At 43.4% G+C, this 17,947-nt stretch overlaps 1 protein-coding gene across 2 annotated transcripts; it reads right to left on the bottom strand.

The window, feature by feature from the left end:
* Positions 1 to 2,019: 2,019 nt before the first annotated feature.
* LOC139180945 (protein SSX1-like) lies at positions 2,020 to 8,837 on the bottom strand. 2 transcript variants are annotated; one of them, XM_070783578.1, is made up of 7 exons: positions 8,720 to 8,837; positions 8,156 to 8,270; positions 7,708 to 7,803; positions 6,189 to 6,238; positions 3,798 to 3,936; positions 2,652 to 2,939; positions 2,020 to 2,192 (listed from the first exon to the last, which is right to left on the bottom strand). In XM_070783578.1, the coding sequence occupies exons 1-6, from the start codon at positions 8,783 to 8,785 to the stop codon at positions 2,656 to 2,658; spliced, it is 750 nt and encodes a 249-aa protein (XP_070639679.1). In that variant the 5' UTR covers positions 8,786 to 8,837; the 3' UTR covers positions 2,020 to 2,192; positions 2,652 to 2,655. The 2 variants fall into 2 exon arrangements, with proteins under 2 accessions (XP_070639679.1, XP_070639680.1); XM_070783579.1 differs by lacking the exon at positions 7,708 to 7,803.
* Positions 8,838 to 17,947: the final 9,110 nt, after the last annotated feature.

The raw sequence follows: 17,947 nt of genomic DNA, 5'->3' as shown, positions 1-17,947 counted from the left end.
GGACTTGTCTCACACAAAGGTATGACCTTGAACGACAAGACATTGTTATTCCTGGAGGAGTAGGTGGGGACTCAGATAAACTGGGAGGCCCTTGCCATGCAGCCACTGCTGGGAGGGTCATCCCTGTGAGGAAGAGTGTCTCTCAGAACATGCTGGTCAGAGAGGGTTTATGTGGGTGTCCACATCTGTCCATACCCCAGCCATGCTTCCTTTCCCACCTGTCTGTCATGGTCTACGCCACCTCTTAGGTCTAGAGATCCTCAGTCTCCTAGGACAAGCTCCTTTTATGCAGCGTCCCCCACCCCCAAGGTCTTTAGGAGACCAGACCCAGGCCTAGCCCCAGGGCTGCTGTGTGGACAGCAATCCTGTAACCCTGAAGCTGTCATAGAGTGTTTGTAGGAGAAACACTGGCCCAGCAATTCTGGCCCAGCAGCCATGGCTCCAACCTGGAGTTACAGGGACCAGTCAGAGTCCAGGAGCTCATCCTCTGCTGGTTTATGGTTTCTCCCATCTCTGATCCAAATCTGTTGGGTTGAGGGGGACGAGTCCAGAGGTGGGATGAAGGCAAGGGTAGGGGAGATGGCAGCTTCAGCAGGAGAGTGGAGACCTTCCAAGGCTGGATGAGAGCCAGGAGGCCAAGGCGATGGGCAGTGGATGGTCAAAATGGTGCAACACTGCAGCCATCTGGGGCTGGTGTTTGATGTCCCATGCAAGTCACCTTGGATTTCTGTTGGTAGCTTTAATGTCCCCCAACACACACAATGATTTGCTCTAAAATAGACTCTTCTCTTCCCTTCCCCAGAACTGACTGTTCCAGCTCTGTGGGTTGTGATGGTCCATCTGGGAGAGGGCTGTCCCATTATTAATACTTGACCCCCATCCTGGCTCCCAAGCCCTTGGACCTGACATGGGCAATTTCCTGCCTCTGTCCAGTGGAGTTTTCCATCTTTGGTCCCTTGTATCATGACTAAGTGATCTCTTCCTTTCCTGTTCACGACGGGCCCTACACTGGACCTCTTCTTCCCTATTCTTCCATGTTCCCCAATTGACAGTTTCATCTCTGTCTCCCCCCACACACTTTCAAATGGACTGTCCCAGCCCCATGACCCCGAAGATCTTGGAGAGAGCAACAGCCAAGGTGTCCAACCACCTGCAGAATCCCACTCTGGTACAGGGCAGGTACAGCATCCATCAGAATAAAAACTAGCAACAGCCCCCACTAGACTGGCACCTCCACGTGGGCAGGGACTGTTGTTTATCTTGTCCCTGATGTCTCTCCAGGACCTAGAATGGCGCTCAGTATGCAGTACAGACCCATTAGGTGTTGGATGAATGAACACTTTGATACAACAATTCCATTTCTAGGAACATGTGCTAAAGAAACACTGATACAGGTGCACAGGGCTGTGTGCACAAGAGTGGGAAGAGCAAACAACTGCGAAAATCTTGTAAATGTCTATTGTCAGTGACCGATGCTGAGTGAATGAATAATGGAGGTTTGGAGCATGTGTGGAACAGGAAACAGAGTGAGACAGACTTGTTCAGGACATGCTGCTAAAGAGGAAAATCAAGTGAGAGATGCTCATATTGGTACCCTGTGGATGTGTGTAAATATAGAGAAAACCGTTTGCAATAAAACACACAGAACTGCCCTCAGTAGTTACATCTGGAGAGGGGGAGGTTAGTGCTGTTCTGTACAAAGAATATCTGACAATATTTGTTTATTTTTAAGGCAGCGGCATGGATGTGTGTGCATGCTAAGTCACTTCAGTCGTGTCCAACTTTGTGCGATCCCATGAACTGTATGTAGCCTTCCAGACTCCTCTGTCCATCAGATTTTCTAGGCAAGAATACTGGAGTGGGTTGCCAATGCCCTCCTCCAGGGGATTGCCCTGACCCAGGGATCAAACCTGCGTCTCTTGCCTCCTGCATTGGCAGGCAGGTTCTTTACCACTAGCACCACCTGGGAAGCCCTAGAAGCATGGATACACAGACAGAAACACACGGCAGGTATATGTCTTGCTCATTAACACAACTTTAATAACTAATAATGCTTGGCACATAGTAAGGAAAATCATGTTTAACTGTTGTGAACTGTTTATTTCATGTGCTAGGAATTCATAGCCGTGCCATGTTCATGAACAGCCACCAAGTTCTGCTTCTTATCTTGGGCACTTGTCACATCCGTGAGGCTGAGGCAAGGAAAGAGAAGGAAAATAAGTGACAATGAGCCCCCACTGACTGATAAATTACTATTCAGCTCCTCATTTTGACCTGCATGGCCCCTGTGCACTCCCATTCCATCCTGCCTTGTGGTCTATGTGCACCTCTCACTGCTCCTGAAGACCAACCTTGTGTTCAGGCTGCAGCGACTCTGTCAACTGTCCAGTGAGGTTTTCGGCTAGAGGAATGTGTCGCCTACATGCTAGAAGCTGACCTGGGGTTTGGGAGCCCACAGCATCCTGGGGAGGGAAGATCTCTGGATATACAGAGCAGGAAGTAGAAAAAGCATGGGAATCCTTCTCATTTAGCCTCAGAGCTGCACCCCCAAGGGACTGGGAGAAAGGAACAAGTGACAAGACAGGATACAACTAACATAAGAGAACAGTGCCTTTTGTGGGGATGTGGGGATGGAGAGAAAGCTTACTTACAGATTTAGTCATCTTCATCTTCCTCTTCCTCGGGATCACTGATCTCTTCATAGGCCACTGGTTTTCTTTTTCGCAGTCTGTTGGCCCAAACATTAACTGTGTTTCTATTGGATTCTTCCTCGTGATCGCTGATCTCTTCTTGGGCAACTGGTTCTCTTTTTTGCCCTCTGTTGGCCCACACATCAACCGTGTTTCCATTGGATTCTTCCTCAGGATCACTGATCTCTTCGTAGGCAACCGGTTTTCTTTCTCGCAGTCTGATGGCAGAAACCTTCTTTTTCTTGGATCCTGGAGAAGAGTTGGTACATGGGTGTTGGGTGGGTTAGGGAGTGTCGGGTCCTGTTTTGTGAGATAAGGAGATGCCTCCTCCCTCCCCAGGTGTCCACAGGACTTCTACACAGTCTGTTTTGCACACTTTCTGGCTCCAAGAGGCTGAGAGGTTAGACCCACACCAATACACACCAAACAGCAGTTAGAGTTTTAGCTTCTGGCTCCTTTCACCAGTAAGTAATTCAGATTACTTACCACATTTATTCCGACCGTCTTTCACTCAGCAGATATTAAAGGCATATCGTGTGTCAGGCATTGAGCTGAGGGTGGGGATAAAACTCTGAGTAAGATGTGTTCCCAAGTTATCACAGATGGAATGACCTGAGTTCCCCCACCAGGGATTGAACCCATGCTCCCTGCAGAGTAGGTGCAGTCTTAACCACTGGACTGCCAGGGAAGTCCCTTGAATTGAACACCTTTGAACAGCCTGTGAACTTGGATTCTTTATTTCCATTTTATGGACTAGGAATCTGGGGCTCAGAGAATTTGAAAGGCTTGCCCCCAGTTACATGGCTTTCATATGGATGACAACTCAGATCTGTGATTCTGTAAGTTACACGTTTTTAAAACAAATTTGGCCATGCCAAGTGGTTTGTGGGATCTTAGTTCCTTGATCAGGGATCAAACCCAGGCCCCAGCAATGAGGACCCTGGAAGTCAGCTCAAATGTTTCAGCTGGAGCTGAGCAAGCTCTCAGCCCAGCCTGGCCCTAGGCCTGTCCAGGATCCATCTCCCATGGCTAACCCATTCACTTGAACATGGCCAGGGAAGACAGAGGAGTTGTTCCCAAACAAGTAAGAAAAGTGGTTTCTCTTACCTGCTGTTTTCTTACTCTGCTGAGCAGAGATACTTGCTTTTGCCTGGGAGCGCAGCTGTCTCTGAGCCTGCTCTGGGCCTGATGTTCCTGGTACTATCTTCGAACGTTTTTTTCCCTTTACAGGCTTCTTGGGCATCACCTTTTTAACGTGAAAGTCACATACAATCAGTATCCATTTCTCAAGTGCTTTAGAGCTTACAAAGTGTTTTCTTGTGCAGTACCTTAATTAACGTCCTCAACAAGTCTGAGGGATCATTATATTACCTGTACCTAAATTACGAAGAATCTAGGAAGTTAGAAGGAAATGGAATGGTCTAAATGAAGGGCGTTTCCAGGATTAGAACGCTTGTTTTCATGCTTTTTCCAGACTGACACCCTCACCAAGAGAAATCTCCAAGTGAGCAGGAGTGTGGTACATGGAAGATTTGGGAAAGTAGAGCGTTCTAACGATCCATGAGGTCTGTGAAAATGAGGAGGGGCTTCTATAAAATCTAAGGGATTGAAGATAAGATGGTTGACAGCTGCGGGGAGAGCAAATGGAACAATGTGCAGAGGGGACAAAACGCTGCTGGCAAATGGTGTGGGAGAGATGAATATAGGGAAAGGAGAGGAGAGAATGGTTCACATAAATTCACGCAGACAGCCAAGAAGGTGGTGCCAGATGTTGCATCCTGTCCTACCTCGGCAAGAACATTTCATGTGGAATTAGGTGAGGTGGTTCCTGTACCAATTCTACTTGTGTCAGGGTGTGTCGCTGACCAACGATCTTAAAGCCAACCTTCATTCAGCTCTTGTTTATAAAACTGTGAACGATAACTATATAATCAGCTCCCTTATTTATGCATCAGTGAACAATAACTGTAAAACAAGCTAAGTGAAAGAACTTTCTAAGGCTATAAATGCTGTTTAAATGTGATAACAATAAAAACAAACACTTTTATGATCCCTCTTTGAATTCTCTCTTCAACCGTGTCCACACTGCTACTGGTAACCCAACCACCAGATCCCTTTACCCTCTAAACTATAGTTTAACCTGCAATTGCAGAAGAACTCATTCAATAAACCTCTAAGGGTCTTCCTGGGCTGGAACTGGGACTTCAGAGATGCCTCAGGGGCAGACAAGGTCCCTAAGGAGCTCACAGAAGAGAGAGGCTGACAGTTCAAGTGATTCCCAAGCAACACAAAAGGGGCCCTGTTGTGAGAGTGGGTGTCTAAACAGAAGTGTCAGCAGCATCTGCAAAGTTTAGGGGAAACGCCTGAGCTTCAGAAACGTGTGGAAAAGCTTATAGGTTTGGAAATGGCTTGGGGCTTTGGATTAGACTACTACCACTGCCACTGTTGGGCTTCCCTGGTGGCTCAGATGTAAAGAATCTTCCTGCAATGCAAGAGATCCAGGTCTGATCCCTGGGTCAGTAAGATCCTCTGGAGAAGAGAACAGCCATTGTGGTCTCAAGCAGATTATTTAACATCACTGTACGACAGTATCTGCATTATTATGAGTAGTAGTATTTAATAATACTAATAATAACTTCATTATTATTTGGGGATAAAATGGCAGTAACATCATAGAGGTTTTAAGGGCTAAATACACTAATCCATGTGAATTGCCTAAAATAGTATCTGTCATCACTATGAAATCAAAAGAAGTAACAACTATTACAATTGTTGTTAATTATTATTTAGCTCTTGGTACTACATCAGGACTGCAGCCATGAAATTTAAAGACGCTTACTCCTTGGACGAAAAGTTATGACCAACCTAGGTAGTATATTGAAAAGCAGAGACATTACTTTGCCAACAAAGGTCCATCTAGTCAAGGCTATGGTTTTTCCAGTGGTCATGTATGGATGCGAGAGTTGGACTGTGAAGAAAGCTGAGCGCCGAGGAATTGATGCTTTTGAACTGTGGTGTTGGAGAAGACTCTTGAGAGTCCCTTGGACTGCAAGGAGATCCAACCAGTCCATTCTAAAGATCAGCCCTGGGGTGTTCTTTGGAACAAATGATGTTAAAGCTGAAACTCCAGTTCTTTGGCCACCTCATGCGAAGAGTTGACTCATTGGAAAAGACTCTGATGCTGGGAGGGATTGGGGGCAGGAGGAAAAGGGGACGACAGAGGATGAGATGGCTGGATGGCATAACCGACTCGATGGACATAAGTTTGAGTGAACTCCGGGAGATGGTGGTGAACAGGGAGGCCTGGCGTGCTGCGATTCATGGGGTCGCAAAGAGTCAGACACGACTGAGCGACTGAACTGAACTACATCAGGAACTGTGATAAAGAGATCAGCAAAGGGAGGCAGTGAGGGCCAGGCTATTTTCCCACTTTTATCCCAATATTCACATCTACGGAGAGATAAAGTCTCTGGTCCTTTGGATTTGGGAGGCACTCACCTTCTGGCATTTTCCCCCTTGCATGTTGGAAGTCCCTTGAGGAGGTTCATCTAAAAGGAGGTGACAAGTCAGAAATTTGTTTTTGTTGTTGGTAAATATTCTCAAACTGCAGAGACTCCTGTAGTATCAGGGATTTCTGCAGCAGAGGGTGACGAGTCCACTCATTATCAAAGAGTTACTCTGAGACCAGCCTCTGAATAACAATGATTTTGCTATTTATTTGTAGCATCTATTCAGAATTTTTCTTCTATGGTTTATAAAATGTAAACTAAACCCCATCACTGCCCTATCCTCTCCTATTATGTATTTCTTACGTTTTTCCCCAAAGAAGTAAATTGATTGGTCTTTAGCCAAAAATCACTCTATACTTAAAATGGTGAATATCACAGTAGGTCAATTACACCTTAATGAAACTGTTAAGTGTGAAATGAACCATGGATGATTTAGTCCAGTGGTTATGGAATGTTTCCAGTATAAAGATACCTCTTTAACATCAAAAACCTTGTAGCTACTCAAGCACTGGGTTTTTAGCCCTCTTACAGTAATTTTGGGAGCTTGTGGAATCCGGCCTGTTAAACTAGAGAGTCAAAGGGTTACTGGAGACATTTTGAACATTCTCACCCTGTCTTCTCACAACTGTGCTGTCAGAGCAAAAGAGCAAATGAACACATCCCATCCCCTTTTTAAGTGAGTACATACACTGCTCAGATTTCTAGACTCTGTCACTTTTTTAAAACCTTACATTGCCTCTGCTCAATGACCAGTAGGAAAGGTCAATGTGTGGAAGATTACTCTCTTAAACTCTCTTCCAAACTCAACACACAGAACCAGGTTCGATTAGGAGTGAGACAACTATTTGGTTTTGATAAAACGCAAGCAAACAGCCATATGTCATTACATAATATGTTAATCACTTTCTTAAGATAGTTACCCAATACCTATGCACTATTATTTTGGAAGTTTTGGGTGGATTTACACTTCAAATTTTTCTTAATCATCCTGTGATTCATTAATGGTGCTTAGCAAGAACTAACTCCTTTAAAAAAGAAATGTTTCAAACATGCATAAAATGATGGACAATAATATTTGAAACGTGCATCTACCATTGGGTCTAGTAGGATTTCAACATTATCTCACAACTACTTCAGATCGCTCTGAGCTCTTTATTCAAAACATAACAAAACACTATGGACAAGTCACAGCTGAAGCCATCTGTGTGGCCCTCACTGATCCCTACCCTCCTTCCTTTTCCACTTCTTCACTCCAGAGTTTGATGGGTTTTATTCTCATTCACGTTTTTATACATTTACCAAATACTTTCTATCCATAAAAATATATATATTCTCGTTTTGCATGTTTTAGGATTATATATGAATGGCCTCTGACTGTGCTTAACCCTCTGCATTCCATTTTTTTTCACTTAACCATGATGCTTTTGAGGGAACAAAGTCCTGAGAATCTTTCCCCATCTGGAACCCCGCATAAATGGGCTTCAGGAGACTCATTTCCTGTCACTTACCCTTTTCCCTGGGGTTCTTAGTTTTAGAATCACAGCGCTTGGATTTTGTGGCTCCATTTTTAGGACACATGAAAGCCGGTGGGGTACACTGGAGACCTAGAATGATGCACAATATTTGTTTCTTAACAAACAACCTGAGAGGAGGGGGAAATGCTGGGACACAGCACCAACAGTAAAGCTCATCAGCTGGGCAGGGGGAATCTGAACCACGGCCAGTGAGAGAGAAATGCATAGAATCCAGGTCTGAGCATCTCTGTGGCCACTCTCAGCCCACAGCCCTGCACAGGATTTAAAAGAGCAGAAGGGTTGAAAACTGCCCTGGGATTTCTTCGCACAGAAAAGGACAAATGTGGGACACTTGGCATAGCCTAAGAAGAATAAACCATGGCTTGTAAAGAGGAATCGTCATTTATTCCCAGCCTTGTCTGAACCCAGAACTTCCTATTACCTAGTCTAGTCATGGTTTCATAGTTTCTCTTCATATTCACATAGGTGATTTTCTCCGAGTATCCCAGACGTGCCCACTCTTTCTTAGAGAAGTATTGGGAAATAGTCTTGAAAGTCTAAAAAAGAAAGAAAAATAAATCCCAGCAATGATTCAGCTAAACATGTCTGACTTTCAGCCAGGAACTCTTCCTTGGCTGCAGGGCCTCCATGTTAGACCTATAAAGTAGAGCTAATAAACCCTCTCTAGTCATGGCTAACAGAGAAAATGGGTAACATCGCCTAGGCTCTCGTCTGGCATGTAGTAGGTGCTTAATGCTGGTGGCATGCTCTTCTCTCACCTTCCAGAACAGACTGAGAACCATCCAATCCAGTGCAAGATCACAGATCTTTTACCCAAGGATACCAGGCAAGGACAGAATGAGGGCCAGAAGCTCTGGATCTCCCCTTGACATGCTGCTCCTTGTCCCCAGTGCTTCTGACCCTCCCCCAACCCCCAATGCCCAGAAATCTAGTCACCATACAATGTCCCCTGGGCCACTCCTCTGCCCTCTCCAGATCAACTCACCTTGGATTTCTTCTCTAATTTCTTCCTGTCTTCCCTGGGGTTTTCCCAGAAGCTGCCTCTGTTCATGGCGCTTATCTAGAAGGAACACAGCCTGGGTCTTTCCAGTCACAAGGCCAAAGGTTCTGTCGGGGGATAAAGTGTTGAAGGAAGTCCACATTCAGTTAGTCACCTGTAATTAAGGTTCTACTTTTCTCCATCCTTGGCTTATCTGTCCTTGAGCAAGGACATGAGGGTGGGGAAATCAGATGAGAACAGGAAGCTGGAGGTCTCTGAGAGAAGTAGTGATTAGGGATGGCATGTTTTCTGTCATGATCAAAGTAGCATTGAGTCTTTGAGGGAGGTTGGTTATTGTTGTTAGTAGTTTGCCTGGTTTGGCTTATTTTGAAGGAAAGATATCAGACACTTGTTGGGGAAGTAGTGAAGTGAATGCATAGTATTATTGAGGGGGGCTGTTTTGAGGCAAAGGAGGGGAGGGGAGGTAAGTCCCAGAGGTCATACGGTGTCTCTGATTGAAAGGTTTCAGTTTTCAGGCAGAGGGATGTGGGATTTTGCTCGGTTGAAAAGAAATGAAGATCACTAATATGAGTGGATTTAAAGTGTATTACTAGGCCCAAATCAATAAAATCAGAAATGAAGGAGAAGTTACAACCAACACCACATAAATATAAAGGATCATAAGAGATTACCTAGAGATGGCATTTTTCACAGAACTAGAACAAATAATTTTAAATTTTGTGTGGAAACCCAAAAGACCCCAAATAGCCAAAATAATCTTGAGAAACAAGAACAGAGCTGGGGGTATCACACTCACAAACTAGTAGCTGAAGGTGTCTTCAGACTATACTACAAAGCTACAGTAGTCAAAACAACATAGTACTGGCACAAAACCAGACACACAGATAGATGGAACAGATTATAAAGTCCAGAAACAAACCCATGCACATATGGTCAATTAATCTGTGACAAAGGAGACAAAAATATACGAGGGAGAAAAGACAATTCCCTTCAATAAGTGGTGCTAGGAATATTGGACAGCTGCATGTAAATAATGAAATTAGAACATTTTCTTACACTATATAAAAAATAAACTCAAAATGGATTACAGACCTAAATATAAGACCATAAAACTCCTAGAAGAAAATAGACAGAACACTCTTTGACATATATTGTAGCAATATGTTTTGGACCTGTCTCTTACAGCAAACTAAACAAAACCAAAACATGGTACCTCATTAAACTTAAAAGCTTTTTCACAGCAAAGGAAACCACTGACAAAACAAAAAGACAACCTACTGAAAGAGAGAAATATTTGCAAATGATATGAGTGATAAAGGGTTAATTTCTAAATTATATAAATAGCTTATAAAAATATTAAAAAACCAAACAACCCCATTTAGAAATGGGCAGAATAACTGAAAAGGCATTTTTCTGAAGAAGACATGCAAACAGCCAAGTCAATGAAAAGATGCCCAATATTGCTAATCATCATAGAAATGCAAATCAAAACCACAATGAGAGGGACTTCCCTGGTGGTCCAGCAGCTAAGACTCCATGCGCCCAATGCAGGGGGCCTGGGTTCAGTTCCTAGTCAGGGAACTAGATCCCACATGCTGCAACTAAGAGTTCACGTGCCTCAATTAAGAGTTCACATGCCACAACTAAGAGTACACATGGGGCAACTAAAAAGATTTTGCATGCCTTAACGAAAGATTCTGCATGTAGCAATGAAGATTGAAGATCCCATGTACCACAACTAAGACCCAGTGCAGCCAAATAAATAAATATTAAAAAAAAAACCCAACACTATGAGATATCACCTCACACCTCCCAGAATGGCTATCATCAAAAAGACCACAAACCATAAACATTGGGGGAGGATGTGGAAAAAAGGGTACTTTTGTATATTGTTGGTGGGAATGTAAATTGGTATAGTCACTGTGGAAAACAGTGTGAAGGTACATCAAAAAAGTAAAAATAGAACAACAATCGACCCAGAAATTCCATTCCTGGGTATATATCTGAAACAAAACAAAAGCATTAATTTGAAAAGATACACACAGCCTAATATGCATGGCACCATTATTTATACTAGTCAAGACATAGAAAGCAACTTAAGTATCTATAAACAGATCATGGATGAAGCTGTGGTATATATATATGTGCATGTGTGTGAGTGACACACACAAGGGAATACTACTCAGTCATAAAAAGAATAAAATCTTGTCATTTGCAACATGAATGGACTTGGTGTGTATTATGTTAGTGAAATAAATCAGACAGAAGAAGACACATACCATATGTTATCACTTATTCACAGGATCTTAAAGAAAACAACAAAGAAATGAGCATAACAACAACAACAACAAAAAACAGATTCACAGATAAACAGAACAAATTAGTGCTTATCAGTGAGGAGAGAAGACAGGAGGGGAAAGATAGGGATAGGAGATTAAGAGATACAAACTGCTATGTATAAAATAAATAAGCAATAAGGACATATTGTACAATACAAAAAACATAGTCATTATTTTGTAATAACATTAAAGGAAGTATAATCTATAAATGGGCTTCCCTGGTGGCTCAGAGGTTAAAGTGTCTGCCTGCAATACAGGAGACCCGGGTTCGATCCCTGGGTCGGGAAGAACCCCTGGAGAAGGAAATGGCAACCCACTCCAGGATTCTTGCCTGGAGAATCCCATGGACAGAGAATCCCATGGACAGAAAAGCCTGGTGGGCTACAGTCCATGGGGTCGCAAAGAGTCGGACACGACTGAGCGACTTCACTCACTTAATCTATAAATACATGGAATCAATTTGTTGTATGTGTGAAATTAATGTATTGTAAATCAATATATCTTGATTTTTACTACCTTTTTGAAAATTATTAAAGTGAAGAGAGCTAGCACCTCTGACACTATAGGATCACCCATCACTCAGGCTGAGAATATGGCATTGGGAGTTTCTCTCAGGAGGGGAGAGCTTTGGGAGTTTCTCTCAGGGCAGGGAGAGTCTGAGGCCAACATTGATTCTTTATACCAGCTGCTGCTGCTGCTGCTCCTAAGTCGCTTCAGTCGTGTCTGACTCTGTGCGACCCCAGAGACGGTAGCCCACGAGGCTCCCCCGTCCCTGGGATTCTCCAGGCAAGAACACTGAAGTGGGTTGCCATTTCCTTCTCCAAGGCATGAAAGTGAAAAGTTAAAGTGAAGTCGCCCAGTCGTGTCCGACTCTTCGCGACCCCATGGTCCGCAGCCTACCAGGCTCCTCCGTCCATGGGATTTTCCAGGCAAGAGTACTGGAGTGGGGTGCCATTCCCTTCTCCGTTTGAGGATGTTAGGAGGTCCAGAAAATATTCGGTTGCTTGAATTATCAACAACAGTAGGTCCCAGTTTTTTTGCTTGCTCCCCTTAACCTGTCTAGAGAGACCCTGAGAGAGCTTACCTCAGACGTGAAGCGGTGCCGAAGTGCCGCTCGACGTCAGGACGAAATCCCACGAGATGTCGCGACGAAATCCCACAGTTCAACCGACCAAGGACAATCAACAAATCAGAACAGTTAGCCAACTTGATCTGGCCAATCGGAGATCAGGAGAGTAGGCGGGGCAAGAGAGGCAGGAATGGGGTCACCTAACGGTTCACTCTCCGGGGACAGGAGTGCCTTTTCAAAGTGGGTGGAAACTTGAAGTTTCCTGCTTGAAGCAGGATTGCCTCCCGCCAAAACTGGCCACTCCCAGTTACGTAGGTCCATTAGCACACATGCTCAGATGTTACCTTTCCATTCAGCTTACCTCTTTCTACCCTCTGCTGTGTGTTTGTTTGGTTTTAATAAATGGTACATCTAGCTTCTCTGGTAGCTCATATGGTAAAGAATCTGGCTGCAATGCAGGAGACCTGGGTTTGATCCCTGGGTCGGGAAGCTCCCCTGCAGAAGGGAATGGCAACCCACTCCAGGATTCTTGCCTGGAGAATCCCATGGACCGACCATGGGGTCGCAAAGAGTCAGACACGACTGAGCGACTAACACTTTCATTTTCAAATGGTATATCCGAGGCAGGCTGCCATCTCAAATCCTTCCCATCAGTCTCCAACTTCCTCAGATATGGGGTCTTTCTTAGGGCATCATATGGCCTTTCTAATAACTCAAGAATTTTAAACTTAAGAAAAAAAAAAAAAAACTTAAGAAAGCTATGGTACATATACACAATGGAGTATTACTCAGCCATTATAAAGAATACATTTGAATCAGTTCTAATGAGGTGGGTGAAACTGGAGCCTATTACACAGAGTGAAGTAAGCCAGAAAGAAAAAAACCAATACAGTATACTAACGCATATATATGGAATTTGGAAAGATGGTAACAATAACCCTGTATACGAAACAGCAAAAGAGACACTGATGTATAGAACAGTCTTTTGGACTCTGTGGGAGAGGGAGAGGGTGGGATGATTTGGGAGAATGGCATTGAAACATGTATAATATCATATATTAAACGAGTCGCCAGTCCAAAAAAAAAAAAAAACTTTTAAATATGTGCTTTTTCTGGAAGATCCAATAACCAGAAACATGCTTTACCCAATACTAATATTTGCAACAGTAGTATTAAAAAGAATATCCTTGTAATTAGGGCTTGCTGTGTCCCTCAGGGGGCTCAGAAGTCACTTTTTCTAGAAAGTCTTTTCTACACCCACCCCCACCCCCCAATAGGTCACCAATACCCCTTGGGCTTTCCATTACATCTCTGATCTAAGTGCCTCCTCCTTCTTAGGGCAAGGAGAACAGGGCAGTAACCCATGTGCTAAACACAAAGCCATTTATGTGCATCATCCCATTTAATTTTCATCCCCTTGAGTTGAGTAGTGTTATCATTCCTTTTGTGCAGATGCTAAGACTGAGATGCAGAGAGTTAAGCAACTTGGTTACATAATCAGTAGGTAGCAGGGCTGGAGTTCACCCCAAGTTGAATTGAGTCCAAAGCCTGTGCTTTTACTTACTGTTCTGTTGTTCAGTCCCTCAATCAACAGTGTCCGACTCTTTGTGACCCCATGGACTGCAGCGAGCCAGGCTTCCCTGTCCCTCACCATCTCCCTGAGTGCGCTCAAACTAATGTTTGAGTCTGTGACGCCATCCAACCATCTCATCCTCTGTCTTCTCCTTCTCCTCCTGTCTTCAATCTTTCCCCGCATCAGGATCTTTTCCAGAGAGTCAACTCTTCGTATCAGGTGGCCAAAGCATTCTTTCTAGTTAATATTCAGAGTGGATTTCCTTTAGGATTGACTGGTTTGATCTCCTTGCTGTCCAAGGGACTCTAAGAGTCTTCTCCCACACCACAGTTTAAAAGCATCAATGCTTTGGCATTCAGCTTTCTTTATGGTCCACATCTCACATCCACATATGACTACTGGGAAAACAATAGCTTTGACTAGATGGACCGTTGTTGGCAAAGTGATGTCTCTGCTTCTTAAAATGTTATCTAGCTTTGTCATAGCTTTTCTTCCAAGGAGTAAGCGTCTTTTAATTTCATGGCTACAGTCACGGTCCACAGTGATTTTGGACCCCAAGAAAACATAGTCTGTCACTGTTTCTGTTTCCTCCCCCATCTGTTTGCTGTGAAGTGATGGGACTGGATGCCATGATCTTAGTTTTTTGAATGTTGAGTTTTAAGCCAGCTTTTTCACTCTCCTCTTTCACCCTCATCAAGAGGCTCTTTAGTTCCTATTCACTTTCTGCCATGAGGGTGATGTCATCTTCATACTGAGGTTATTGATATTTCTCCCATCAGTCTTGACTCCAGCTTGAGCTTCATCCAGCCCAACATTTTGCATGATGAATTCTGCATATAAGTTAAATAAGCAAGGTGTCAATATACAACCTTGACATACGCCTCTCCCAATTTTGAAGTAGTCCGTTTTTTTCATGTCTGGTTCTAACTGTTGCTTCTTGATCTGCATACAGGTTTCTCACGAAGTAGGTAAGGTGGCTTGGTATTCCAAAAATTTAAGAATTTTCCACAGTTTGCTGTGATCCACACAGTCAAAGACTTTAGTGTAGTCAATGAAGTATTCAACTTTTTCTGGAATTCCCTTGTTTTCTCTATGATCCAACGGGTGTTGATAATTTGATATCTAGTTCCTTTCTACGTCTTGTCTAAAAGCATCTGGGGCCCACATCTAAACCCTAATACAATCACAAACAGGGCCAGTGACATTGCCTTTCAGCACCTCTTGTTGTCATATCTTGGGACCCCAGCAGGACCCAGACACGGTGCTAAGGTCACCAGTGTATCATTTACTTCCAGCCTTGAATAAAACAAGTCACTGCATACCACCCCCAGAGATGTGACATCAACCACCTGGGAGGCAGCGAAGGATGAGGAACTCTCAGTATCTGCTCAGCCCTCCACACTCCTCATGCTGCAGGGTTTTGTAATGAAGATTTTTTCTTTCTTGATAACAGTAACTTTTCTGCTTTTGCAAAACAAAAAATTTTAAGTTCCTCTTGCATAATTAACTAGATCTTATTTAGAGGATAATTGTAATTCATGTTTCTTAGTTAGAAAAAAATTTTCTGTAGCCTTTTATTTCCTACTATTTTAGCAAGTACTCTAGAGATAATAACTAAATATTGGCCACACTAGCATCCAGGACAAATTTTACCTTCTATTAAACTGAAATTAAATAAAATAGTGAAACTCCTCAATCCTTAGACTGAATAAGCTCACAACCAAGAGCTCAGGTGAACCCTCCCGTCCTTCAGCACATCCAGGGAATCCAGTAGTCAGGGATATTTGCAATCAAGACTTTTGAGACATTTACTGCAGAAGGGAACTGGAGCGTAGAATCACAGAGACCCCCTCTCCCGGGTCCAGCACTTTCACTCTGGGCTTGCACATGAGATAATGAATGAGATTTGTAATCCAAAGGGAGTAGGGGTGGGAACTAGGAATGAGCAGGAAGGAATATTTCTTTGAGTATAGCTTTTTGTGGAGCTTTGACTCTTAGAACCATACTCATGTTTCACAGACTCTAGGGGGAAAATAAGGAAAGTAAGAAAGTGGTTGCAAACTAAATACATTGAAATAAACTAGGGGACTTCCCTGACAGTCTGGTGGTTAAGACTCCATGCTCCCAATGTAGGAGGTGTGGGTCCGATCCCTGGTCAGGGAATTAAGATCCTACACGCTGTGGGGCAAAAAGAAAAACAAAAAACAAACTCCTAGGATGATAGGGGAACCCCAAATGGAATATAAACAGAAATAATGGAACCTAACTGTATTGTGCTGTGTTAAGTTGCTTCAATCGAGTCCAAGTCTGTGTGACCCTATGGACTGTAGCCCATCAAGCTCCTCTGTCTGTGGGGATTCTCCAGGCAAGAATACTGGAGCGGGTTGCCAGGCTCTTCTCCAGGGGATCATACAACCCAGGGATCGAACCGCATCTATTGTGTCTCCTGCACTGGCAAGTGGGTTCTTTACCACTAGCACCACCTACAAATGAATAATAATACCACACCGAAGGGCATGGGGAAGAAAATAACTAACCTAAGTAGATTTGAGAAACAATATTTATTTTGACCAGATACTATAAGGCTCAAAGCAAAAAGAAATGTACACAAATGTAGTTTAGTTAGTAAATTTGTTTTTACATAGCGGTATCTTAGGAATTCTGAAAATACTTTACGTAAAGATTTGAGCAAACAAATAGATCGTAGATAACAAGGGTCATGTTTCTCATTGTCAGAGAAAGGCATTTCAAATGTGGGAAAGAGAGATAAAGCTACAATAAACACTGTGGTCTTGGATTGGAGTCAGAGATATCAGTATGAATCCAAGGGACAGTCTACAAAACAACCTGCCCAAGTTTGAAAAAAATGTCAATGTCATAAAAGATGAAGAAAGGCTAGGTTTAAAAAGACCGAAAGATGTAACAAGTTAAATGCAACACACGATCCTGGACTGCATCTGGGAACAGAAAAAAAAATTTTTTTCTTTTTGCTAATGAGGGCATTATTAGGACTACTGGCACATTTTGAAAAAGATTTACAGATTAGATAATATTTCCGAATTGGAGTTAATTTCCTGGCCTTGATTTTTATAGTGTGGTTATACAGAAAATAATGTCTGGCTTTTAAGGGAAAATACACTAGTATTTAGGGGCGTGCATGCTAAGTTGCTTCAGTCGTGTCCGACTCTTTGTGACTCTATGGACTGTAGCCTGCCAGGCTCCTCTGTCCATGGGATTCTCCAGGCAAGAATACTGGAATGGGTCGCCATGCCTTCCTCCAGGGGATCTTCCTGATCCAGGGACCTAATGGATGGGTCGCATCTCTTATGTCTCCTGCATTGGCAGGCAGGTTCTTTACCACTAGCGCCACTGATGAAGCCCTATTGAGGGGCATTTATTTACAAATATTTCAGAAGTAAATATAATTACTATTCTTACAACTTTTTCTGTAAGTTTGAAATTATTTCCAAATGAAAAGTTAAATGTAGATTATTGGACCTCACCTTTGACCCACTGGATCAGAAAATCTGGGTCTAGGGCTCAGGAATATGCAATGAAGGATAGGGCTTTGATCTTAATTTCATAAAAGTTCTTAATTTCCAGGGGTTCTGTCATACCTTGTTTCTCACATATTTAAGAGAACTCTTAAAGATGCACAAAGCTTTGTATTAGTATGCTTGGGCTGCCATAACAAAATACCATAGAACGGGTGGCTCAAACAACAGAAATTTATTTTCTCACAATTCTGGGGGCCAGAAAGTCCATGATCAAGGTTCTGGCAGGATTTGGCTTCTGCTGAGAGCTCTCCTCCTGGCTTGCAGATGGTTCCTCTCTTTGTCCTCACATGGTGTCTCATAGAGATCTCTGGTGATCCTGGCTCTTTTCTAGGGACACCAGTTCTATCAGATCAGGGCTCTACCTTTAGAGCCTCATTTAGCCTGTTGTTGTTCAGTCGCTCAGTCGTGTTCTGACTCTGTGACTCCAGGGACTGCCGCACGCCAGGCTTCCCTGTCCTTCACCATCTCCCAGAGCTTGCCCAAACTCATGTCCATTGAGTCAGTGATGCCATCCAACCATCTCGTCCTCTGTCTTCCCCTTCTCCTTCTGCCTTCTATCTTTCCCAGCATCAAGGTCTTTTCCAATGAGTCGGCTCTTTGCATCAGGTGGCCAAAGCATTGGAGATTCAGCTTCAACATCAGTCCTTCCAGTGAATGTTCAGGGTTGATTTCCTC

The sequence above is a fragment of the Bos indicus genome, chromosome X (assembly GCF_029378745.1).
Source record: "Bos indicus isolate NIAB-ARS_2022 breed Sahiwal x Tharparkar chromosome X, NIAB-ARS_B.indTharparkar_mat_pri_1.0, whole genome shotgun sequence".
Taxonomy (NCBI): domain Eukaryota; kingdom Metazoa; phylum Chordata; class Mammalia; order Artiodactyla; family Bovidae; genus Bos; species Bos indicus.
This window is presented reverse-complemented; position numbering and strand designations above follow the sequence as displayed.